The sequence below is a fragment of the Oncorhynchus nerka genome, linkage group LG17 (genome assembly GCF_034236695.1).
Source record: "Oncorhynchus nerka isolate Pitt River linkage group LG17, Oner_Uvic_2.0, whole genome shotgun sequence".
NCBI lineage: Eukaryota > Metazoa > Chordata > Actinopteri > Salmoniformes > Salmonidae > Oncorhynchus > Oncorhynchus nerka.
Window position 1 is genome coordinate 42,657,358 of NC_088412.1, and position 25,882 is coordinate 42,683,239.

Sequence of the window (25,882 nt, forward strand, 5' to 3'; positions counted from 1 at the left end):
CTGACCACAAACTGAACACATTAATGCACTAAACGGATTTAATACAGGAGTGATAAGTATAATCTTTTGTCATTATCTGTTGTCTAGTAGTCTTTTTAATAGCTAGGACCATCTACTTTTAAACCTCTTAAGCTGAAAGTCCCCGATAAATCAAGCAGTAGAATAACTTCTTTTTTTTAAGTGTATGTTTACTTTACTTATTTTATTTATTTCAAGAAGACAGCCATCCAAACTGTTTTAGGACCATGTAAAGGATCTCTGTAGAATAAGCTTGTATTTGCCTCCCTCTGGTGGTCGGCTTTATATCATATCAATTTATATCACAACACTGCAACCTCAAATTCAAATCAAATTTTATTGGTCACACACACATGGTTAGCAGATGTTTATGCGAGTGTAGCGAGATGCTTGTGCTTCTAGTTCCGACCGTGCAGTAATATCTAACAAGTAATCTAACAATTAAACAACTAACTTATATACACACACAAGTGTAAAGGATTGAATAAGAATATGTACATAGAAATATATGGATGAGCGATGGCCGAACGGCATAGGCAAGATGCAGTAGATGGTATAGAGTACAGTATATACATATTAGATGAGTAATGTAGGGTATGTAAACATTATATAAAGTGGCATAGTTTAAAGTGACTAGTGATACATTTATTACATCCAATTTTTAATTATTAAAGTGGCTAGAGATTTGAGTCAGTATGTTCGCAGCAGCCACTCAATATTAGTGATGGCTTTTTAACAGTCTGATGGCCTTGAGATAGAAGCTGTTTTTCAGTCTCACGGGCCCAGCTTTGATGCACCTGTACTGACCTCGCCTTCTGGATGATAGCGGGGTGAACAGGCAGTGGCTAGGGTGGTTGTTGTCTTTGATGATCTTTTTGTCCTTCCTGTGACATCGGGTGGTGTAGGTGTCCTGGTAGTTTGCCCCTGGTGATGCGTTGTGCAGACCTCACAACCCTCTGGAGAGCCTTACGATTGTGGGCGGAGCAGTTTCCGTACCAGGCGGTGATACAGCCCGACAGGATGCTCTCGATTGTGCATCTGTAAAAGTTTGTGAGTGTTTTCGGTGACAAGCCAAATTTCTTCAGCCTCCTGAGGTGCTATTGTGCCATCTTCACCACGCTGTCTGTGTGGGTGGACCATTTCAGTTTGTCCGTGATGTGTACATTGAGAAACTTAGAACTTTCCACCTTCTCCACTAATGTCCCAATGATGTGGATGGGGGAATGCTCCCTCTGCTGTTTCCTGAAGTCCACGATTATCTCCTTTGTTTTGTTGACGCTGAGTGTGAGGTTATTTTCCTGATAACAAACTCCCGAGGGCCCTCACCTCCTCCTTGTAGGCCGTCTCGTCGTTGTTGATAATCAAGCCTACCACTGTAGTGTCGTCTGCAAACTTGATGATTGAGTTGGAGAAATGCATGGCCACGCAGTCATGGGTGAACATGGAGTACAGGAAAGGGCTGAGAACGCACCCTTGTGGGGTCCCAGTGTTGAGGATCAGCGGGGTGGAGATGTTGTTTCCTACCCTCACCAACAGGGGGCGGCCCATCAGAAAGTCCAGGACCCAGTTGCACAGGGCGGGGTCGAGACCCTGAGTTTGGAGGGGTCGATGACGAGTTTGGAGGGTACTATGGTGTTAAATGCTGAGCTGTAATTGATGAACAGCATTCTTACATAGGTATTCCTCTTGTCCAGATGGGTTAGGGCAGTGTGCAGTGTGATTGCGATTGCGTCGTCTGTGGACCTATTGGGGCGGTAAGCAAATTGGAGTGGGTCTAGGGTGTCAGGTAGGGTGGAGGTGATATGATCCTTGACTAGTCTCTCAAAGCACTTCATGATGACGGAAGTGAGTGCTACGGGGCGATAGTCATTTAGCTCAGTTACCTTAGCTTTCTTGGGAACAGGAACAATGGTGGCCCTCTTGAAGCATGTGGGAACAGCAGACTGGGATAGGGATTGATTGAATATGTCCGTAAACACCAGCCAGCTGGTCTGCGCATGCTCTGAGGACGCGGCTAGGGATGCTGTCTGGGCCGGCAGCCTTGCGAGGGTTAACATGTTTAAATGTTTTACTCACGTTGGCTGCGGTGCCTTCAGGTTTTGGTCGAGGGCCGTGTCAGTGGCACTGTATTGTTCTCAAAGCGAGTAGAGAAGTTGTTTAGTTTGTCTTGGAGCAAGACATCAGTGTCAGCGACTAGGCTGGTTTTCTTTTTGTAATCCGTGATTGACTGTAGACCCTGACACATACGTCTCGTGTCTGAGCCGTTGAATTGTGACTCTCTCTATACTGACGCTTAGCTTGTTTGATTGCCTTGCGGTGGGAATAGCTACACTGTTTGTATTCGGTCATGTTTCCGGTCGCCTTGCCATGATTAAAAGCAGTGGTGTGCGCAAATGCTACCATCAATCCACGGTTTCTGGTTGGAGAGGGTTTTAAAAGTCACCGTGGGTACAACATCACTGATGCACTTGCTAATAAACTCGCCCACCGAATCAGCATATACATCAATGTTGTTGTCTGAGGCTTTACGGAACATATCCCAGTCCACGTGATCGAAGCAATCTTGAAGCGTGGAATCAGATTGGTCGGACCAGTGTTGAACAGACATGAGCACGGGCGTTTCCTGTTTTAGTTTCTGTCTATAGGCTGGGAGCAACCAAATGGAGTCGTGGTCAGATTTGCCGAAAGGAGGGCGAGGGAGGGCTTTTGTATGCGTCGCGGAAGTTAGAGTAGCAATGATCCAGAATTTTGCCTGCCCGGGTCACACATTCGATATGCTGATAAAATTTAGGGAGCCTTGTTTTCAGATTAGCCTTGTTAAAATCCCCAGCTACAATAAATGCAGCCTCACGTATGTGGTTTCCAGTTTCCATAGAGTCCCAAAAAGTTATTTCAGGGCCGTCGAGGTGTCTGCTTGCGGGGGGAGGGGGGATATGCACGGCTGTGATTATAATCGAAGAGAATACTCTTGGTAGATAATGTGGTCGGCATTTGATTGTAAAGGAATTCTAGGTCAGGTGAACAAAATGACTTGAGTTCCTGTATGTTGTTATGATCACACCCCAATTAGTTAATCATAAGGCATACACCCCCGCCCTTCTTCTTACCAGAGAGATGTTTGTTTCCCGTTGGCGCGATGCGTGAAGAAACCCGGTGGCTATACCAACTCTGATCATTTATCCCGAGGGAGCCATTTCTCCGTGAAACAGAGGATGTTACAGTCTCTGATGTCTCTCTGGAAGGCAACCCTTGCTCGAATTTCGTCTACCTTGTTGTCAAGAGACTGGACATTGGCGAGTAGCATATTCGGGAGCGGTGAGCGATGTGCCCGTCTACGGAGCATGACCAGAAGACCGGACTGGAGATTTTCTCCCTCACCTGTCCATCTCCTAATTTGAATTCCATGCTGTCACTTGTCCACTCAAGCTTAACATTGTCATCTATCGCCCACCTGGTGACTTTGGAGTTTTCTTCCATGAGCTTGGACACCTTGATAGGCTCATTTCCTGACGATGGCTCACCGTTCTCTGTACTTGGTTACTTCTACCTCCCAATGTCTGCCTTCAAATAATTTCTTTCCCCTCCCCTCTTTTTGACCACAACCTTTTCCAATCCCCTCCAACTCACAAAGCAGGGAATACGCTTGAACTCCTCTTTACTAGAGGCTGTTTGCCTACTAATCTCACTGCAAACCCCCTCCGGGTCTCTGATCGCTACTTTGTTTCCTGATTCGACCCTACACTCCTCCCTTTCTGCATCCTATGATTCACACTGTCCCCTTTCATCCTGGCCCGGCTTGGACTTAACCTCCTGCTCCGTGGCTGAGTGACTCATTGCGAGCTTGCAGAACCGGGCTGCAGGCAGCTGAGCCAAATGGAGAAAAACTAAACTGCCGGAGGACCTGTCATCCTTTCACGCCCTCCACCTTCTTCCTCTGTATACGCTGCTAAAGCCACTTTCTATCAATCTACACTTCAAGCTTCTGCTTCTAACCCGAGGGAACTCTTTTTCCACCTTCTCCTCCCCCCTTAATCCCCCCCCCCCATCTGCGGACGACATTGTCAAGCATTTTGAAAAGGTTGACGACATCCGCTCCTCAATCACTCAGCCTACTGAGTCACTAGTCCCACTCACGCAGAATTACCTTACGCCCTGACCTCTTTCTCCCCTCGCTCTCCAGATGAAATCCTGTGACTAGGGAGGTCTGGCCGCCGACAACCTTCCCGCTCGACCCCATCCCCTCCAGATCATCTCTGGAGAGCTTCTCCCATTCCTCACTTCCCTCATCCCTGACCACTGGCTGTGTCGCCTCTGACTTCAAAACGGCCCGAATCACTCAACTCAAGAAACCAACACTCATCTGATGTCACCTATAGACCTGTATCCCTTTTATTTCCAAAACACTTGAGCGTGCGGTCTCTGCTCAACTCTCTCGTCATCTCTCTCAGAACCATCTCTTGACCTTAACCAGTCAGGCTTCAAGACGAGTCACTCAACTGAGACTACTACTCTTGTCACAGAGACTCTTCGCACTGCCAAAGCACACTCTCTCTCCTCTGTTCTCATCCTTCTAGATATAGCCGCTCCCTTCAACACAGTGAACTATCAGATCCTCTCCACCCTCTCAGGGCTGGGTGTCTCAGGCTCTGCAAACTCTTGGATTGTGTCCTACCTGGCAGGCCACTCCTAACAGGTGACGTGTGCACCACATACACTCACTTTTGGTGTGTCTCTCCATCACTGTTGACAACTCCAATATCGCCCTCCTGGAGTGCAAAGAATCTTGACGTGACCCTAGATGACCGTCAAAGCTTGCGTCCACTACACCCCAACCCAAGCACTCCCCCCCTAAAAACACCTGAAACCGTATCCTCTTTAAAGAGTGTCTTTAAAACATACCCCTAGCTCTGACTTTGCTGATAGATACTTTGAGGAAAAGTGTATTTGTCCCACCTAGAAGATGAATGCATTAAGTCGCTCTGGATAAGAACGTCTGCTAAATTACTAAAATGTTGATGCTTGTCTAATGTCAATGCTCTGAAATGAGTTTTGAAAATATAACATCCTTTTGTTTGTCCAACATTGGCATATATACACATGGTGAAAGGAGAAGAATGCAAATTAAATATTTTTTTAGAGCATTTATTAATGCCGCAAGCAAAACATCACGATTATACAGTGAGGTCATAGCTTCCTTCATTCCATGTTATTGAACCACCTTTTTCTCTTCACCCAATAAACAGAAGAAATGCCAGAACAGTCCAGTGTGTAACTTAACATCAAGTTCATAATACTCTGTCGTAAAGAAAAGGTCTCGCAGTGTATCAGGGGAGTCTACATAGAGGACTAGTACCACTGCAGGGTATGACTAGGAACACGGCATCAATACTTGGGAACAGAAAGACAAAGTGAGGTCGTAAAATCAGTGTCTCTGCACCTCATTTAACTAATGACTACAAACATGGTTGTTTTTAGTATGTGGGCCATTTTCATTAGGCTCTACAGTAGTAGGTAGTGTTTGAGAGGCTCACTCCACACTAAGTGGTTGATTGTCCAGTACGGTCCAGGTTTAGGACCCTCTATTGCATTAGAATCGTTAGGGAAATTCCCATTCAAACCAGCATACCATTTGGAATGTTTGCTTAATGGACACTTGTGTTCTACTTATTCAAAAGCTGTCCTAGAAATTGGGTGGACCATGGAATGTTTTTTTTTGTTTTTTTGAGCTACTGTATATCTGTTCCACACGGTCCTTACGTCATGAGATTTCTCTGGCTGCACTCCAGCAGGTGAGGCAGGAAGAAGTGTGCCGTCCCGTCATCAGGCAACAGGTCCAGAAACTCCAGTGGATTCAGCTCCATGGCAACCACCACCAGCGTTTCTGTTGTCGGGGAAAATACAGATGTTGCAGCCCAAACTCTCTGAATATTAAAGGGGCAATCAGCGAGTTCTGCATACATATTTTTTATTAATGATATACAGATTTGATTCTTGAGGAATAGAACTTATACATGCCTCATGATCTTAGTTCAACTATATATATACGCTTGTTTTAGTCCACTGCGTGTAAACAATGCGTGTAAACAAAAAAACTCTATAGCCTCAAAACATAGTTAAAACTATAATTTTGATATCATGGGTGGTCAATCCTTGCATCCATAACACTGTCTATTAATTTAGGACTGGTTACATTTCTCCAGCCCCATCCCTCAGCTGTTTACCAAAACTGCAGATTTCCCATTTTAACTACAGCAAAAGAGGTGACATTATGGAGTTAAACCCTATGCTTGAATCACAGGCTAGTCTAAGTGTACCTTTGAGTGCAGACAGTAAGATGGTGTTCTCTCCCCCTGCTGCTCTGGTTCTCTCACACAGCTCAGGAAACAGTTTCTGCCACCACAGAGTCTGAACAAAATCACATGAATATATAGAAATGTTATACAAATGTTAGAGTTCAGACTTTAGGATTAAGGTAAGGGGTTATGAGGATTTAAGGTTGGGCAAATACTATGAGTTCCGCAGTAGGGTCAGAGGAGTTGGGGCAGTGCGTTTCACAGTAGGGTGAGAGTTACAGTGCATAGCAGTACCCACCATTTTGTTATTCTGCAGCTCGTGGTTAGCGTAGGGGATGATTGCCTGAGGACATCGGTCTAGAAGCCTCTCGATGGAGCTCTCGTGGCGGTCCAGCTTGGTGGCACAGAGCAAGTGCACACTGAGCCCTGCGTTGTCCCCGTCTGGCAGCTGCTCCAACAGGGGCAGGATGGACGACACATCCAGGGTGGGTCCGCACAGCAGGGACTGGGAAGGAGTGAACATTGAGGGTTTATAGTTTGTTCACCATATTGGTGAATTTACAACTGAGGCTTAACAAAGCTTTATTTTACATGTTGATTGGTTGGTTAATTGGTAAGACAATGTAGAGAGATTGACCTGTAGTTTCTGGAGGTCCTCCTGGTGATCTTGAATGATACTGAAGTGAGCTGGAGTCAGGATGCTGACCCAGGGATACGGCACACCATAGTGAGAACATGAGTTGATCTACAACACAGAAACAATGTTGTTGTGGTCCTGAACTAGCCCACCTGATGCACCTATAAAATGGCTTGATGGTTAGTGGACAACTTGAATCAGGTATGCTGGCTGCGAAATAGTTAAAACATCTGGGGGTCTCCTGAGGAGAGGTTTGAAAACCCCTGATCTACACAACAGATACACAACCGATATATAGACAGTCTTACTGTAGGACTACCTCTCTACTACCTCCTAGCTAGGCTATAACCCTGGGGAACATCATGCCATAGTGACAAGAACACAACAAACTACAGAGACAGAAACAAACCAGGTCGTCTGCGGTCTTGAGTGGTTTCATGCCTTGGCTGTCTCGGCGCGTGACGCGGTCAATGTAGACAGAGGTGAGGCGGAACAGCAGCTCCTGGATGACAGCTTCCTGTGATGAGGCCATCAGCAGGGCCTCCCAGAAGTCCACCAGCAGCTGAGGGCCTCCCTGGGGCCCTGACAGGTTCCCACAAAGCTTCTACAGGACACACACATACACATTTCAATACATTCACAATGACACATGAACATTTTAAAGATCATACTTGGGATCAGGAAATCCTACAGAAATCCTATAGGAATGACTTACACACAAACACTGTAACCCTAACCTGGAAGAAGAGGTCAGCCTCGTCCAGTTTGACCTTGTTATTCTCGTGTAGCGCAACCATGGCTGCTACCAGCAGACCTTCCTGGCTGTCCCTGAGGTGGCGTGCCAGGGGGGTGGGCACCACCGTGTGCCCTCTGCCATGCAGCAGCAGTTTGTGCTCCTCGATGAACCCATATACCTGCAGCATCTGGGTAGGTATATAGTACATAGACAGTTAAAGCTACAATATGTAACATTTTAGGCAACCCGGCCAAATTTACATAGAAATGTGAGTTATAGATCTGTACTTCTCATTGAAAGCAAGTTTAAGAAGTGGTAGATCTGTTTTGTGTGTGCTATTTCTATGCTTCCCGTTCTTAAGTTATTTTTTTGCATCTTTTACTTTTTTTGATTATGGAAAAGATATTTCACAGTGGTTTAGATGGTACAATGATTCTCTACATAGTGACTGCTTGTTTTGTCACATAAATGGAATTAGGCAAACTTACGATGTCGCCGGAGGGGAGGGCTGCTGTCTTATCGGCTCTTAACCAACCATGCTATTTTTTTGCTTTTTTTCACATTGTTCGTAACTTGTTTTGTACATAATGTTGCTGCTACTGTGTCTTTTGACCGAAAAGAGCTTCTGGACATCAGAACTGCGATTGCTCACCTCAAACTGGATGAAGAGCCCTTCAATGAGTCAGACTGGGAGGGATATACTACTACAGACACCCGACCATGCCCAGATCCCAGTGATTCACTGGAGAAGGAAACTTATATTTTGTGGAAAAAGATCAGGGTGCCTGAGAATCAGGCGACGAGTGGCTAATCTGCCCTTGCCTTCCTTCCTGCTAGCTAATGTTCAATTGCTGGAAAATAAATGGGACGATCGGAAAGCATGTATATCCTACCAATGGGACATTAAAAATGGTTATTTCTTATGTTTCACTGAGTTGTGGCTGAAGGACGACATTAAGAACATACAGGGTTATCCACTCCATTGGCAGGACAGAACAGCAGCCTCTGGTAAGACAAGGGGCAGGGGCCTCTGCATATATGTGAACAGCAGCTGGTGCACGATATCTAAGGAAACTGCTCTGCCTCCGACCACAAGGCACTACAGAGGGTAGTGCATACGTCCCAGTACATCACCAGGGCCAAGCTTCCTGCCATCCAGGACATCTATACCAGTGTGAGAGGAAGGCCCTAAAAATAGTCAAAGACTCCAGCCAACCTAGTCATAGACTGTTCCCTCTGCTACCGCACGGCAAGAGGCTCCTAACTAGCTTCTACCCCCAAGCCATAAGACTCCTGAACAGCTAATCAAATGGCTACCCACACTATTTGCATTGCTCCCCCCCCTCTTCTCCACTGTTGCTACTCTGTTATTATCTATGCATAGACACTTTAATAACTCTACCTACATGTACATATCACCTCAATACTGGTGCCACCACACATTGACATTGACTCTGTACTGGTACCCCCTGTATATAGCCCCACTATTCTTATGTACTGCTGCTCTTTCTTTATTTGTTATTCTTATCTTATCTTTTTTTCTCTCCTGTTTTCTTTAAACTGCATTGTTGGTTAATGGCGTGTAAGTAAGCATTTCACTGTAAGGTCTACTATATGTTCTATACCTGTTGTATTCGGCGCATGTGACAAATAAAATTTGATTTCAACTATTAGAATTTCAGCAACCAGGAAATGGCGGAGCGATTTCTGCCTATTGCGCCTTTAAATTACACACACCATGGAAATACGCAGTAGTACGTATACCACATCTACATACTAAACCACTTTATTTGGATCCACAGTGAAACATCACAGTACAATATAATCTACATTTCAATACACACACGCAGTCAATATACACAAACCTCTGTGTGTCTGTCCATGTGTTGTCTGTAGAGCTGCAGGTCTCCCATGCGGAGGGCCAGGGCAGCCTTGGAGAGAGTGAGGGGTACAGAGGGGGCTCCGATGGACTCCAGGCGCTCTAGGTGGGCCAGGCCACTGTCAGGGCTGGCTCTGACCATGGAGGGGCTGGATATAACATGGGGGAGCTGGGACGGCTCGGCCACACCGAAGATATCCAGCACCTCGTTGGCTGTCTCCTACATTACACACACAGGCAAGAACCCTTGGCTATCAACATTCAACACTATTGAATCAGATGTGCTTGTGTTGGAATTTAACAAAAATGTGGAATAGCTGGAGGTCTCCAAGGACTGGTGTAGCTACCTCAGTGAGCTCCTCCATGGTCTCCTCATAGAGTGAGTGTTTGAGGAAGAAGAGGAACCCCTTCCCATAGCCACAGGGGCTGCTGGACAGACACCTGTTCCTGGAGATCACCTCTGTCACAGACAGGCCTGACATCTTATAGTAGGGCAGGGCCAGGTGGCAGTCACGCTTATCAAACCTACACATACAGTGGGGCAAAAAAGTATTTAGTCAGCCACCAATTGTGTAAGTTCTCCCACTTAAAAAAGATGAGGCCTGTAATTTTCATCATAGGTATCATTTCAACTACGACAGACAAAATGAGAGAAAAAAAAATCCAGAAAATCACATTGTAGGATTTTTAATGAATTTATTTGCAAATTATGGTGGAAAATAAGTATTTGGTCACCTACAAACAAGCAAGATTTCTGGCGCTCACAGACCTGTAACTTCTTCTTTAAGAGGCTCCTCTGTCCTCCACTCGTTACCTGTATTAATGGCACCTGTTTGAACTTGTTATCAGTATAAAAGACACCTGTCCACAACCTCAAACAGTCACACTCCAAACTCCACTATGGCCAAGACCAAAGAGCTGTCAAAGGACACCAGAAACAAAATTGTAGACCTGCACCAGGCTGGGAAGACTGAATCTGCAATAGGTAAGCAGCTTGGCGTGAAGAAATCAACTGTGGGAGCAATTATTAGGAAATGGAAGACATACAAGACCACTGATCATCTCCCTCGATCTGGGGCTCCACGCAAGATCTCACCCCGTGGGGTCAAAATGATCACAAGAACGGTGAGCAAAAATCCCAGAACCACCGGGGGGACCTAGTGAATGACCTGCAGAGAGCTGGGACCAAAGTAACAAAGCCTACCATCAGTAACACACTACGCCGCCAGGGACTCAAATCCTGCAGTGCCAGACGTGTCCCCCTGCTTAAGCCAGTACATGTCCAGGCCCGTCTGAAGTTTGCTAGAGAGCATTTGGATGATCCAGAAGAAGATTGGGAGAATGTCATATGGTCAGATGAAACCAAAATAGAACTTTTTGGTAAAAACCTACTGTGAAGCATGGGAATGGAAACATCATGCTTTGGGGCTGTTTTTCTGCAAAGGGACCAGGACGACTGATCCGTGTAAAGGAAAGAATGAATGGGGCCATGTATCGTGAGATTTTGAGTGAAAACCTCCTTCCATCAGCAAGGGCATTGAAGATGAAACGTGGCTGGGTCTTTCAGCATGACAATGATCCCAAACACACCGCCCGGGCAACGAAGGAGTGGCTTCGTAAGAAGCATTTCAAGGTCCTGGAGTGGCCTAGCCAGTCTCCAGATCTCAACCCCATTAAAAATCTTTGGAGGGAGTTGAAAGTCCGTGTTGCCCAGCAACAGCCCCAAAACATCACTGCTCTAGAGGAGATCTGCATGATGGAATGGGCCAAAATACCAGCAAGTGTGTGAAAACCTTGTGAAGACTTACAGAAAACGTTTGACCTCTGTCATTACCAACAAAGGGTATATAACAAAGTATTGAGATAAACTTTTGTTATTGACCAAATACTTATTTTCCACCATAATTTGCAAATACATTCATTAAAAATCCTACAATGTGATTTTCTGGATTTTTTTTCTAATTTTGTCTGTCATAATGTACCTATGATGAAAATTACAGGCCACTCTCATCTTTTTAAGTGGGATAACTTGCACAATTGATGGCTGACTAAATACTTTTTTGCCCCAATGTATGTGGAAGAGACAGTCACACTTCACATTAAGTGTCCAGTAACACATTTGAAAAATAGTTGTTGACAAATGGGCAAACCAGTCCAAAAACAAATCAACAAAATCAATCAATCAATTAGCTAACATATAAATCAGTAAACTAGCATATTAATCAACTAACATAATGTATAAATAAATAACATATCAATCAACCTTGATTTTAATGTAACCCCGAACCAACTGACCTACTGAAGCAGTCTCCTAAATGGGCACAGCTCTCCTGGAAGGCCTGCTGTAGCTCCTGTCTGTCTGTGGTTCTGTCAGTGGTGCTGCCTATTTTGTCTGTTGCTGTATATCCCAGGGACCGGGCTAGGTTCTGGTCACTGCTCTGAGGCTGCTCCACTGGATTTCCCACCCGGGGGTCCAGGAGCGTGGCTCTCAGGAGGAGGTGGGCCTCACTGAGCAGGTGCAGACAGCTCTGAGACAGAGGGTTGGTCTCCTCATACTTCTTACTATACTCCACCTAGCCCAGAGAAAAGGTTCATTGTTGAATACAAGGTTAAACAGCATAAACGCATCATTCAGCACAACAGAGCCAAAGAAAAATGAATGGTAAAAATGAGTAATGTCTCGTAAACATTAAGGCTTTGGTTGACATGTTGTTCTGGTGTTGAGGTGCTGTACCATCTCATTGTAGAGTTGGAGTGGGGGGACGGTGTTGACCACGTATAGATTCCAGCCGCGACTCATCTCAATGGGATCCCGGTGCTTGGTGGAGGATGACTTCCTGTTCCTGGGATCAGAGGTCAGGGAAGAAGTACAGTCAGCTCATCTCCATAACGCCAGTCACTTCTGTAATACCGGTCATTCTGGGCCACAGATGGCTGATATTACAGCTTCTAGGTCAGAAACTACAGCTCAGCTCCAATAACATTAAACACAAAGAGGTTACAGTAAACTCCTGGTGTGGACCATGCAGAACACTAACTCTAGCTCAATTTGAGTTCACATGAATGGCACAAACCTATTCGGTAAAAGACCACCAAACATTTAGTTTCAGTTCCAGTTTGACTGAGAGGTTTGTTTAAGGAACTAGCGAGCATGACTACCTACCAATCCAAAACAATCACCAGTGGAAGTTATTGAGGGCAGTGTTTCTGGAGTTGATGTGAATCAAACATGTTGCATGTTTTTCTTCATGACTCCACAAGTTAACGCACAAGGCCTACAGACCATGTGCTGAACCCATTGTGCGTGTGTGTTCTATCTGCTATATGTCCTGTATAGCCTCTAGCAGTTAGAGCTAATGACGGACCGGACACTATTAGCCAGTTAAACACTCCCTCTACTTCTCCTTCCTAAGTAGCTTACGGCTACAGTGCCAAGCACTCTCATATGATATGAAGGCCCCCTGAGTGTGATTTGTGTGTGATTTGGAGTCAGGGTCAGCTTGGTGGAGGATAGGAATTTCCTTACTGTTGCCTTACTTCGCTTCTGTGAATGCCTGGCCTCACTCCTTAATTCTAGTGGTCATGTGGTGCCTGTTGCACATGACTTGATCACATAAATAAAGTTGAGAAATAAGTTCTCATGAAAATATCAGATATAGTTGTTTCTTCCGACCTCTGGATCCTTCATGCTCTCTAGAGCAGGGGTGGACAAACCACAGCGTGCGGGACATTCCAGGGCAAACTGGAACTTTTAGAACTAAATCGAAAGTATGTCGAAATTATAATGGACCTACACTACAGGTCAAAAGTTTTAGAACATAGTTTTGATGTCTTCATCATTATTCTACAATGTAGAAAATAGTAAAAATAAAGAAAAAACCTTGAATGAGTAGGTGTATCCAAACTTTTGACTGGTACGGGACAAAAATTAAATTTGCGCCCGATTGTATGTGTGGGGTACAGATATGAGGTAGTCATTCAGAAATTATGTTAAACACTATTACTGCACACAGTGAGTGAGACCTTGACATTTATTATGTGACTTGTTAAGCACATTTTTCCTCCTGAACTTATTTAGGGTTGCCATAACAAATGGGTTGAATACTTATTGACTCAAGACATTTCAGCTTTTCATTTTTTTATGAATTAGTAAAAATGTCTAAAAACATAATTCTACTTTGACATTATGGGTTATTGTTTGTAGGCCAGTGACACAAAATCAACATTTTATCCATTTTTAATTCAGGCTGTAACACAACAAAATGTGAAAAAGTAAAGGGTTGGAAATACTTTCTGAAGGCACTGTACATGGAACATCATGTACATCATGTACAGTGAACATTAACGTTTAATAATCCTACTGCGCCTGACTCTAGAGTAGGGGTGGGCAAAGTTTTGGGCTTGAGGGCCACATCAAAAGATTTCAAAATTCAACAGAGGGCCGCACAGATTTCTTTTAGACCGTTTTGTTCGCCCAATTTGTGGATAGAAAAAGGGCAGTTATTTGAAAATATACAGATCAAAAGTTTTAGACCTACTCTTTATTTTTTGTTTGTTGAAAACTATTTTTTGTTTACTACATCATTCCATGTGTTATTTCATAGTTTTGATGTCTTCACTATTATTCTACAATGTACAAATAGTAAAAATAAAGAAAAAACTTTGAATGAGTAGGCGTGTCCAAACTTTTGACTTGTACTAATATATATAAATAACCAATTATATTATATCCCCCCACTTCTAAAACCAAAGTTGCACCCCTGCACACAATTATCTGTAAGGTTCCTCAGTCGAGCAGTGAATTTCAAAACAGATTCAACCACAAAGACCAGAGAGGTTTTCTAATGCCTCGAAAAGAAGGTCACCAATTGGTAAATGGGTAAAAATAAATCAGACATTGAATATCCCTTTGAGCATTGTGAAGTTATTAATTTGCTGCATCATGTTATGGGTATGATTAGGGCTGTTGAGGAGACCCTATTACCGCCACTTCGGAGGTCATGAGTCAGGACTGCAGTAAAATTCCATGTGACCGTTGAGTCACGGTAATCTACTCTTACGCACTCTGGACATGCGTTGACAGTACCCAACTCACTAACAACCATCAGGTCGCCAATGGCCTGGTACTCAGCGCTCTATTGTCCCTCTAACCATGCTGACATCAATGCAATCGACAATCACATGAAACATTTACCATCAAAATAGTATTGTGCTCATCTTACTGTGATGATCAATCTGTAGAAAGAAGTTCAACAACAGGTTGAAACTGAGTGGAAAACACGGCCATTGTTGATGTTGTTTCAAAGCCTAACAACAAAATGTACAGCACCTTCTAAGGGGATTATTAAATCAAAACACCCACATGCATATTAGAGCTTATGCATACAGTGCATTCAGAAAATATTTTGACTTGTTAGTCTTACTCTAAAATTGATTTTTTTAAATACTCACCAATCTACACACAATACCCCATAATGACAAAGCGAAACAGGTTTTTAGAAATGTTTGCAAATGTATTAAAAATAAAACATTGAAATAACTTATTTACATAGGTTTTCAGAACCTTTGCTATGAGACTCAAAATTGAGCTCAGGTGCATCCTGTTTCCATTGATCATCCTTGAGATGTTTCTACAACTTGATTGGAGTCCAGCTGTGGTAAATTCTATTGATTGGACATGAAAAGGGACACCCCTGTCTGTAGAAGGTCCCACAGTGCATGTGCAAAAACCAAGCCATGAGGTAGAAGGAATTGGCCGTAAAGCTCTGAGACAGAATTGTGTCGAGGCACAGATTTGGGGAAGGGTACCAAAACATTTCTGCATTTCACTATTTGTGATTTTATGAAGCCTGTGCCGGTGGAAAAATGTTGATATGGGGCGCCGTCCTCAAACAATCGCAGGGCATGCTATCGCTGTAAAGCATATTGTAAATCTGACAATGTAGTTAGATGAACAAGAATTGAAGCTTTTAACCGATATGAGACACTTGTATGTACCTAAATGTTTAATATCCGTAATTTTTATGATTATTTATTTGAATTTTGCTACCTCCAATTTCACCGGAAGTTGTCGACAGGTGTCCCGCTAGGCATTGACTGACCTTTTTGTCTTAAAGTAATGATGGACTGTCATTTCTCTTTGCTTATTTGAGCTGTTCTTGCCATAATATGTACGTGGCCTTTTACCAAACAGGGCTATCTTCTGTATACCACCCCTGCCATGTAACAACACAACTGACTGGCTTAAATGCATTAAGGAAAGAAATTCCACAAATTAACTTTTAACAAGGCACACCTGTTAACTGAAATGCATTCCAGGTTACTACCTAATGAAGCTGGTTGAGAGAATGCCAAGAGTGTGCAAAGCTGTCATCAAGGCAAAGGGTGGCTACTATATTTTTTGGTTATGACATGATGCCATATGTGTTATTTCATCATTTTTGATGTCTTCACTATTATTCTACAATGTAGAAAATTGCTAAAATAAAGAAAAACCCTGGGATGAGTAGGTGTGTCCAAACTTTTGACTGGTTCGGTATATCCTTACAATGCAATCTTTTGAATACCAATGTGAAGAAATAGAGTGTAGTTTCAAAGCTTCATAAATGATGAATGTGTGTAGTGACAATGTTTCTGTAATTGTGCTACACAGAAAGCTGTTATATGGGTATGATCAGATTTTGGCCAAAATATATCACAATATTTCTACATTTTTGACAGTATTTTATGTTTCTGAATAATATAAGCTCTAAATTTGTTTTATGAAAAGTGCACGACACCTAGGAAGGCAACAAATGAATTCTAAGTGGTTTTAACAGGCTTTCTACATACGGATTGTTTTATACTCAACCAAACTAGGTCAAAACTGACAGTGAAGTAACTTTAAATTAATTTATCTGTATCAAAATACCATTATAAACTCAGCAAAAAAAGAAAATGTCCCCTTTTCAGGACCCTGTCTTTCAAATGTCATTCGTAAAAATCTAAATAACTTCACAGATCTTTTGTAAAGAGTTTAAAGAGACATTAAAGAGTCCTTTCTACTGAATCTGAAAAACACCAAAAGAAAGATGCCCAAGGTCCCTGCTCATCTGCGTGAATGTGCCTTAGGCATGCTGCAAGGAGGCATGAGGACTACAGATGTGGCCAGGGCAATACATTGCAATGTCCGTACTGTGAGACCCCTAAGACAGCTACAGGGAGACAAGATGGACAGCTGATTGACCTCGCAGTGGCAGACCACGTGTAAAACATCTGCACAGGATCGGTACATCTGAACATCACACCTGCGTGACAGGTACAAGATGGCAACAACAACTACCTGAGTTACACCAGGAACGCACAATCCCTCCATCAGTGCTCAGACTGACCGCAATAGGCTGAGAGAGGCTGGACTGAGGGCTTGTAGGACTGTTGTAAGGCAGGTTCTCACCAGACATCACTGGCAACAACGTTGCCTATGGGCACTAACCCACCGTCGCTGAACCAGACAGGACTGGCAAAAAGTGCTCTTCACTGACGAGTCGCGTTTTTGTCTCACCAGTGGTGATGGTCGGATTCATGTTTATTGTCGAGGGAATGAGCGTTACACTGAGGCCTGTACTCTGGAGCGGGATCGATCGTCATGGTCTGGGGCGATGTGTCACAGCATCATCGGACTGAGCTTTTTGTGATTGCAGGCAATCTCAACGCTGTGCATTACAGGGAAGACATCCTCCTCTCTCATGTGGTACCCTTCCTGCAGTCTCATCCTGACATGACCCTCCAGCATGACAATGCCACCAGCCATACTGCTCGTTCTGTGTGTGATTTCCTGCAAGACAGGAATGTCAGTGTTCTGCCATAGCCAGCGAAGAGCCCGCATCTCAATCCCATTGAGCACATCTGGGACCTGTTGGATCGGCGGGTGAGGGCTAGTTCCATTTCCCTAGAAATGTCCGGGAACTTGCAGGTGCCTTGGTGGAAGACTGGGGAAACATCTCACAGCAAGAACTGACAAATCTGGTGTAGGCCATGAGGAGGAGATGGCACTGCAGTACTTAAAGCAGCTGGTGGCCACACCAGATACTGACTGTTACTTTTGACCCCCCCTTTTATTCAGGGACACATTATTCCATTTCTGTTAGTCGCATATCTGTGGAACTTGTTCAGTTTATGTCTCAGTTGTAGAATCTTGTTATGTTAATACAAATATTTACACATATTAAGCTTGCTGAAAATAAACGCAGTTGACAGTTAGAGGACGTTACTTTTTTTGCGGAGTTTAGATGGTCTTGAAAAAATGTATACCGGTTTACCTTAAAATATGATATCGGCCAGCCCTAGATCAGATGTCTTACCGTAGATCTATAGCATTCTCAGAATTTGAATTGGTCAGATTTTGAAGCAGTATTTAGTTTGGTTTGAGTCAATTGCACAGGTATATTTCCTTTCTAATCAAGTGCAGCTCTAGCTATGACTGTGTGTGTGTGACCTACAGGTTCCTGCGAGCTGCCCTCTCTGTGTCCTCCCTGGTCTCCACGTCTGCAGCGGTTAGCAGGACGATGTGGTGGCGATCGTGACACAGAGCCTTTAGACCAATGAACAGCTGGATCCGCAAAGCACACACCTCCATGGTGATGGGAGGACAGGCCTGCACAACACAACAGCCAGTTACACTTAAGCGACTCATTACCTGGTGGTTGCTTACATTTAGTCGGTGAAATTGCAATTACCACTTTTGCATCTTTGGGATTCATTAAAATAATCACATTAATGTTGCTACATGCCAACCGTTTCTTGCAGATGTTATGGTCTTACACTGGAAACCGAAGGTGGCTTAAATGGTTTTGTTTGAATATGGGTCACAGGGCAGGGTAAATAGTCAAGAAACACAAAGTCACACTTTAGTAGCCTTTCGGGTAAATTCGATCAACTTCTATACCTGTGCGCTTCCAACAATGAATCTTTCAGCACTTCACTCACGGCGGGCACAGCACCCCAGGCACAGTTGCTGCGCGAAACTGTAGGATATATGAGACTCTTCGTAGTTCTTTGTGTGATTCGCTACCAGCTATGATACAAAACGTCAGATATACTTTGAAAATAGCTGCAGCAGCAATTCTTTGCACATGTGCTCACACTCGCACATGCACATACACTTTTTCAGTTCGCACACATCAATTTCTTAGGCGCATATGCGAGTGTGCTGCTCTGAATCCACTGTGTAACTGTTTGGCACGCACACATGTATAAACACAAACTGCAACTGTGTGGTTGTCATTTTGATCCCTTTCCAGCTCCTCCATCTTTGTGAATCTAACACACTGATCTTGAGCCAAGCAGCCATCCATCTGTAGTTCTGCAGAAGTTCTTATCCACTTAAATGGCTTCCTGTCTCATTGTGTAGCAGGACCAATCAGAGCACAGCCAACCGAGGCACAGCCAATCACACACAAGAAGGGAAGACAGTCAAAGCGTCCTTCAGATCAATAATGAGGAGGTCTAATGCATAGAGATAGGTGTAAGCAGTAGGCGTAAGTGGGATTGATCTCTCTTCCATTAGCGAAGGGCAGTGGAGTGATACTCACCTTCATGGTGGTATCGATGTAAGGGTCCTCAGCTCTGGCTGCCACTGCAGAACACCTCACTGAGAAACACTGGAGAGCATTCCTGCCAAAGACACAGGTACTATTACGTTTAGAAGAGGTAGATGAGACCAGTCTCAAATAATCAATCAATCAGTAATATCAGTCTCCTGAACTTCGTATTCTTTCTCCTGTCCTTACTTGGTGATGATGTGGAGGAAGAGGTCAGTGAGGACAGCCTGCTGGGCTTTCTCTGGATACTGATAGACTGAGACCATCTCCACTCCACCCCTCACACTGTACACGTAGCCCGTGTTGGGCAGCGAGAAGAAACAGAACACACACGTCGGCTCCACCCCTCTCCCCCCCTCAGCACACACTTCCTGGTTACCTGGTTGTCAGGGAGAGAAGACCAATAGAAAATAAAGGGATGAGGAGTGAAGGAGGGAATGTAGAAATAGGTCCTACTTTAAAATGTGTGTGCCTCCTACCTACCTATGGATTTACAGTACATGTTAGTTCCATAGGCAGGGACAGCGTAAGGAAGGTATGACTCACTGGTGAATACAGGGTGGAACTGCAGGGAGTGCAGGCGGGTATCCTCCACACTGCAGCCTTGGAAGAAGTCTGGAGCAAAACGTCTGGAGGGGAGACCCAATAGAATGAGACCAACCCCTAGTACGTACGCAGACAGACAGACAGACAGACAGACAGACAGACAGACAGACAGACAGACAGACAGACAGACAAGGGCTCCCAGTGGCGCAACGGTCTAAGGCACTGCATCTCAGTGCAAGGAGGGGAGACTGAATAGGATAACCCCTAGTACGTACGTACACAGACAGAGACAGACAGAGACAGACAAGGGCTCCCAGTGGCGCAACGGTCTAAGGCACTGCATCTCAGTGCAAGAGGCGTCATTTCAGTCCCTGGTTTGAATCCAGGCTGAATCACATCCGGCTGTGATTAAAAGTCCCATAGGGCGGTGCTCAATTGGTCCAGCATCGTCAGGGTTTGGTCGGGGTAGGCAGTCATTGTAAATAAGAATTTGTTCTTAACGGACTTGCCTAGTTAAATGAAAAATAAAAAATACGACAACAGCTCCCACACGTACACACCTGTATAAGATATAGGTGATAGCGAGGATACCCCTGGCCTCACTCTCCATGCCTGTCCACTCCAGAGAGACCTTGACCCCACAGTCCTTAGCCCTGTCCCCCAGCAGCTCCTGGTGCTTAGGGAATATGAAGAAGTCATCCTGATCAAGGTGACCAGCAAGACCCTCTTTCCTCACCTCTGGGGAATACAAAGACAAGATAAACACAATCCAATCAGACAGAATACACAACCACACCATTTACGGTGCAGTTTGTAGTACAGTGTATTCAGACCCCTTTACTTTTCCCACATTTTGATACGTTACAGCCTTATTCTACCACTGTAGGGATGGTGCCAGGTTTCCTCCAGATGTGATGCTTGGCATTCAGGCCAAAGAGTTCAATCTTGGTTTCATTAGACCAGAAAATCTTGTTTCTCATGGTCTGAGAGTCTTTAGGTGCCTTTTGGCAAACTCCAAGCAGTCTATCATGTGCCTTTTACTGAGGAGTGGCTTCCGTCTGGCCACTGTACCATAAAGGCCTGATTGGTGGAGTGATGCAGAGATGGGAGAACCTTCCAGAAAGACAACCTCTCCACAGAGGAACTCTAGAGCTCTGTCAGAGTGACCATCAGGTTCTTGGTCACCTCCCTGACCAAGGCCCTTCTCCCCTGATTGCTTAGTTTGGCAGGGTGGTCAGCTCTAGGAAGAGTCTTGGTGGTTCCAAACATCTTAAATTTAAGAATAATGGAGGCCAATGTGTTCTTGTGGACCTTCAATAATGCAGAAATGTTTTGGTACCCTTCACAGATCTGTGCCTCGACACAATCCTGTCTCTGACCTCTCCGGACAATTCCTTCGACTTCATGGCTTGGTTTTTGCTCTGACATTCACTGTCAACTGTGGGACCTTATATAGACAGCTGTGTGCCTTTCCAAATCATGTCCAATCAATAGAATTTACCACAAATCGACTCCAATCAAGTTGTAGAAACATTCCAAGGATGATCAATGGAAACAGGATGCACCTGAGCTCAATTTTGAATCTCATAGCAAAGGGTCTGAATACTTATGTAAATAAGGTATTCGCGAAAAAAGCACAATCGTTGCACGAATGTACCTGTCACGCCTTGGTCTTAGTATTTTGTGTTTTCTTTAATTATTTGTTCAGGCCAGGGTGTGACATGGGTTTATTGTGTTGTGGTGTGTTTTTGTATTGGGGTTTAGTAGGTATTGGGATTGCGGCTGAGTAGGGGTGTCTAGAGTAGGCTTGGCTGCCTGAGGCGGTTCTCAATCAGTCAGGTGATTCTCGTTGTCTCTGATTGGGAACCATATTTAGGTAGCCTGGGTTTCACTGTGTATTTTGTGGGTGATTGTTCCTGTCTTAGTGTTTGCACCAGATAGGGCTGTTTCGGTTTTCGTTACGTTTATTGTTTTTGTAGTGTTTGTGTTATTTCGTGTTACGTTTGTTTGAATAAACATGGATCGCAATCTACACGCTGCGTTTTGGTCCGACTCTCCTTCACCACACCTAGAAAGCCGTTACAGTACAAACCATAAACGTCAATGCCTTTCTTAAAATCAATACAAAGAAGTATATATTTTTTAAACTTCATATTTAGTTAAAAGAAAGAAATTCATGTTAGCAGGCAACATTAACTCAGGAAATTGTGTCACCTCTCTTGCTTTCATTGCACGCAGAGTCAGGGTATATGCAACAGTTTGGGCCGCCTGGCTCGTTGCGAACTAATTTGCCAGAATTTTACATAATTATGACATAACATTGAAGGTTGTGCAATGTAGCTGCAATATTTAGACTTAGGGCTGCCACCCGTTCGATAAAATACAGAACGGTTCCGTATTTCACTGAAAGAATAAACGTTTTGTTTTCAAAATGATAGTTTCCGGATTTGACCATATTAATGACCAAAGGCTCGTATTTCTGTGTTTATTATATTATAATTAAGTTTATGATTTGATAGAGCAGTCTGACTGAGCGATGGTAGGCAGCAGCAGGCTCGTAAGCATTCATTCAAACTTTACTGCGTTTGCCAGCAGCTCTTAGCAATGCTTAAACCACAGCACTGTTTATGACTTGAAGCCTTGAAAATAAAAGAGAGCCACACACTCTAGGAGCTCAGATGCAAAAATGTAATTACCAACGTTTCGACAGCCAAGCTGTCTTCATCAGGGTATCAACTCCTGAGATTAGGCTGGCAATACTAAAGTGCCTATTAGAACATCCAATAGTCAAAGGTATATGAAATACAAATGGTATAGAGAGAAATAGTTGACGCGTCATATTTCCTATAATAACTACAACCTAAAAGTTCTTAACTGTGAATATTGAAGAACTTGGAATATTGAACCACCAGCTTTCATATGTTCTGAGAAAGGAACTTAAAAGTTAGCTTTTTTAGATGGCACATATTGCACTTTTACTTTCTTCTCCAACACTGTGTTTTTGCATTTTAACCAAATTGAGCATGTTTCATTACTTATTTGAGACTAAATAGATTTTATTTATGTATTATATTAAGTTAAAATACGTGTTCATTGTTCATTCTGTTTTGTTGTAATTGTCTGTATTACAAATATATATAATAAATTAATCTGACGATTAATCGGTATCGACTTTTTTAGTCCTCCAATAATTGGTATGATGATTATGAAAAATCATAAATCGGTCAACCTCTAGTGTATACGTACGTCAATGTTATTCTCAGAGGCAACCCATCATATCCCAGTCAGCGTGATCAAAACAATCTTGAAGCATGGATTCCGATTGGTCAGATCAGTGTTGAACGGCCCTTACCACGTGTACTTCCTGTTTGAGTTTCTGCCTTTCAGAAGGGAGGACAGGATGGAGGCATGATCTGATTTGCTGAAGGGAGGGCGGGGGAGGGCCTTGTAGCCGTCCCGGAAGGGAGATTAGGAATGGTTGAGAGTTTAAGCACAAGTGGTGCAGGAAATGTGTCGATAAAACATTGGTCATGTTTTCTTTAGAGTTGCCTTATTAAAGTCCCCAGCTACAATAAATGCATCCTCAGGATATGCGGTTTCCAATTTACACAAAGTCCAGTGTAGTTCCTTGAGAGCCGTCAGTATCGACTTGATGGGGAATATACACGGCTGTGACGATAACCGAAGAGAATTCTCTCAGGAGGTAATGCCGTCGGCATTTGATTGTGAGGTATTCTAGGTCGGGTGAACAAAAGGACTTGAGTTCCTGTACATTACCACATCACACCATGAGTAGTTAATCATGAAACACACTGTGTAGAGCTAGTCATGTTACCTATCTCATTGTTGTGTTCTGCTCCAGTGATCATATCCTTGGGGACTAGACATTGGTCCTGGGACTTCTTGTCAGCTGACTTCTGGGTAGGGGCGGAGCCAGGAAGTCTCTCCAGCTTGACCACCAGCACTTCGAGCTCTGCCTGCAGGGCAATGTACCCCGCACAGATCGCCACCTGCAGGCAGGGATGGCAACGTTAATAAATACTCTATTAAAGAATATTTTGTATGCAAAGTTTGCATTACAGAATTAACTTCCCAAACCCTAACCAGGCTAAATGCTACCAAATATAACAGGCTCCACAGAAAGAACTGGCTGGTAGATGAGATTACCGAAATCCCAACCCCTACCTGTTGGGGCGACAGTCCTGGGAGGTGGAGGATCAGACAACGCTCAAAGTCCAGGATGGAGAGCTTATCGTTGAGGGCCTGTCTCTTGAGACTGAACAGCACCAGGCTCTTAGGACAGCCCACCAGCAGGTCCCCTGTCACCCCACAGCACGCTACACACAGTGGGCGCTCAAACAGCGGAATCTCAATGATCTCCATCTGCTCCTTGGGAGCCCCACGCATGGATGAGCCACGCAGGAAGTGGCCCAGCAGACGCACACCCACACGTGTCTTCTCGGCCACCTGGTAGCGCCAGTTGGTGTAGGTGCGGAGGTAGGTGACATTGTTCTTCTCCTCGATGGTCACCAGGTAGTCCCCTGGGGTGGGAGGGCAAGACAAGGGAGGACAGAGGAGAGAGGATTGAGAACATGGATGAGGACATCGTCATGAGTGGAGAGTTATTTAATTATTATATTCCAAATTCATTCATTTATATTCTGTGTATATTCTGTAGGAAATTAGCCTGGATGAATTTTCAATGTAAGACACTTTTTTTTTAATACAAGGGATCCAAATTAGACTACTGTTTTTTTTCTTTGACTGAATTTACAAACTCTAGCTATACACACATGCTGATGCACCACACTCCCTCGGGAGTTTACCAAAGTACTGTATGAAAATAGGCTTAAACTGCTTCTCCAATAGAAATCCCTGAACAAACTTTCAGGTGATGTCATGGCAACGTTGGCTAGCAAAGCTTATGCGTAGCAACACGTCATCGGTTCTAACGGTCGTCTCGATCCGAACAGTGCATTTGCACCCATACAAAAAAAGATTGCCGTTTTGAAACTGCAGTAACTGCATCGGACTGTGGTATTTTGGACGCAGTAATTGCAGCATACTGCAGTTATACTGCACCCTAACTAAAGTTATATTGCAGTTATACTGCATTCGAGGGGCGCAACTTTCACTGGGGACAGGGAGGCCATGCCCTCCCCACATTCTGAAATTGCATTTTTGTCCCCACCAGTTTTATAATAAACGATGCGGCGTTGTGCTTTAGGACCATGCGGACGCTTCCGAGCAGCCGGGGAGGCTGTTTTGAGTATTTATCAAACTGGATAAAAACAAGAAATAATAAAACCAAAGTTGTGCCCCTGCTGCAATCTTTTTTTCGCATGGGCAGGCCATCAAATCAAAGGCACTCCTTCGATATAAAAGTTGTGGGGGGCGTAATAACATGTTCAACTACTTAAGACATTGGCTCGAATCGAGGTCGTGCCTTTAGATTTCGAGAAAACTAACAACAAAGGAAGAATGTTTCACTCATTGACTTCTCACACCCCTAACCCCGGCCTGTTTGCTGCGCCTCTGGGTTTATAAACAATGTGAGTAAACAACAGCGCAAAGACAGAAAGGATAAGTGGAATTAAGAAAGTGACACACCTATCTCGCTGTGCAGGATGCTCTGCACAGTCCCCATGGTGGCGAAGCGGCAGATGAGAGGACACCCCTCCGCTTCCAGTTGAAATGCCTCGATCTTGCATCCTCCCGCGGACTCCACAAACAAGACACCCCCGCCACAACACACTAACCCAGGCTCCTGTTCGGCTTGCACGATTTGCTGGGAAGCGAATGGATGGCAGTTGTATACGTGAACCATCTTCACTGTTTTTCCCGTAATTTACGTCGAGAAACACGATGTGTACATCAAGGTAGATACATCGCTTCTGTCCGGATAATACGGGGCTTTGTTTTCACTGTCTATATCGAGGTTAGCCAGCTACACCCAGAGGCTAGCTAAGCTAGATAACTTGATCATATCACATGCCCCCACCGTCTTGTGATGAGCAGGCAGAATTCGTTTATCTTGAAAATTATTCTTTTTTTTTTACCTAGTCCCTGGTAAGTTTACTCCACTTGCTCTTTTCTACACAGAAATCCTATGTATACGCTAACTATATCTGAAAGGGAACACAGTTTGAAGAATTCATGCGGTGCTAATTGTGAAAGTGAAAACCAGAAACAACA

General features: G+C 44.1%; 1 protein-coding gene across 1 annotated transcript; it reads right to left on the minus strand.

Moving 5' to 3' along the window:
- Positions 1-5,144: 5,144 nt before the first annotated feature.
- On the minus strand, positions 5,145-25,882 carry LOC115145285 (BLOC-2 complex member HPS3-like). The gene is made up of 18 exons (XM_029686734.2): positions 25,298-25,882; positions 23,873-24,228; positions 23,523-23,697; positions 20,248-20,425; positions 19,688-19,770; positions 19,331-19,520; positions 19,133-19,214; positions 18,041-18,195; positions 12,298-12,406; positions 11,859-12,136; positions 9,911-10,088; positions 9,550-9,783; positions 7,686-7,871; positions 7,358-7,552; positions 6,949-7,056; positions 6,610-6,816; positions 6,333-6,423; positions 5,145-5,899 (listed from the first exon to the last, which is right to left on the minus strand). The coding sequence occupies exons 1-18, from the start codon at positions 25,512-25,514 to the stop codon at positions 5,772-5,774; spliced, it is 3,150 nt and encodes a 1,049-aa protein (XP_029542594.2). The 5' UTR covers positions 25,515-25,882; the 3' UTR covers positions 5,145-5,771.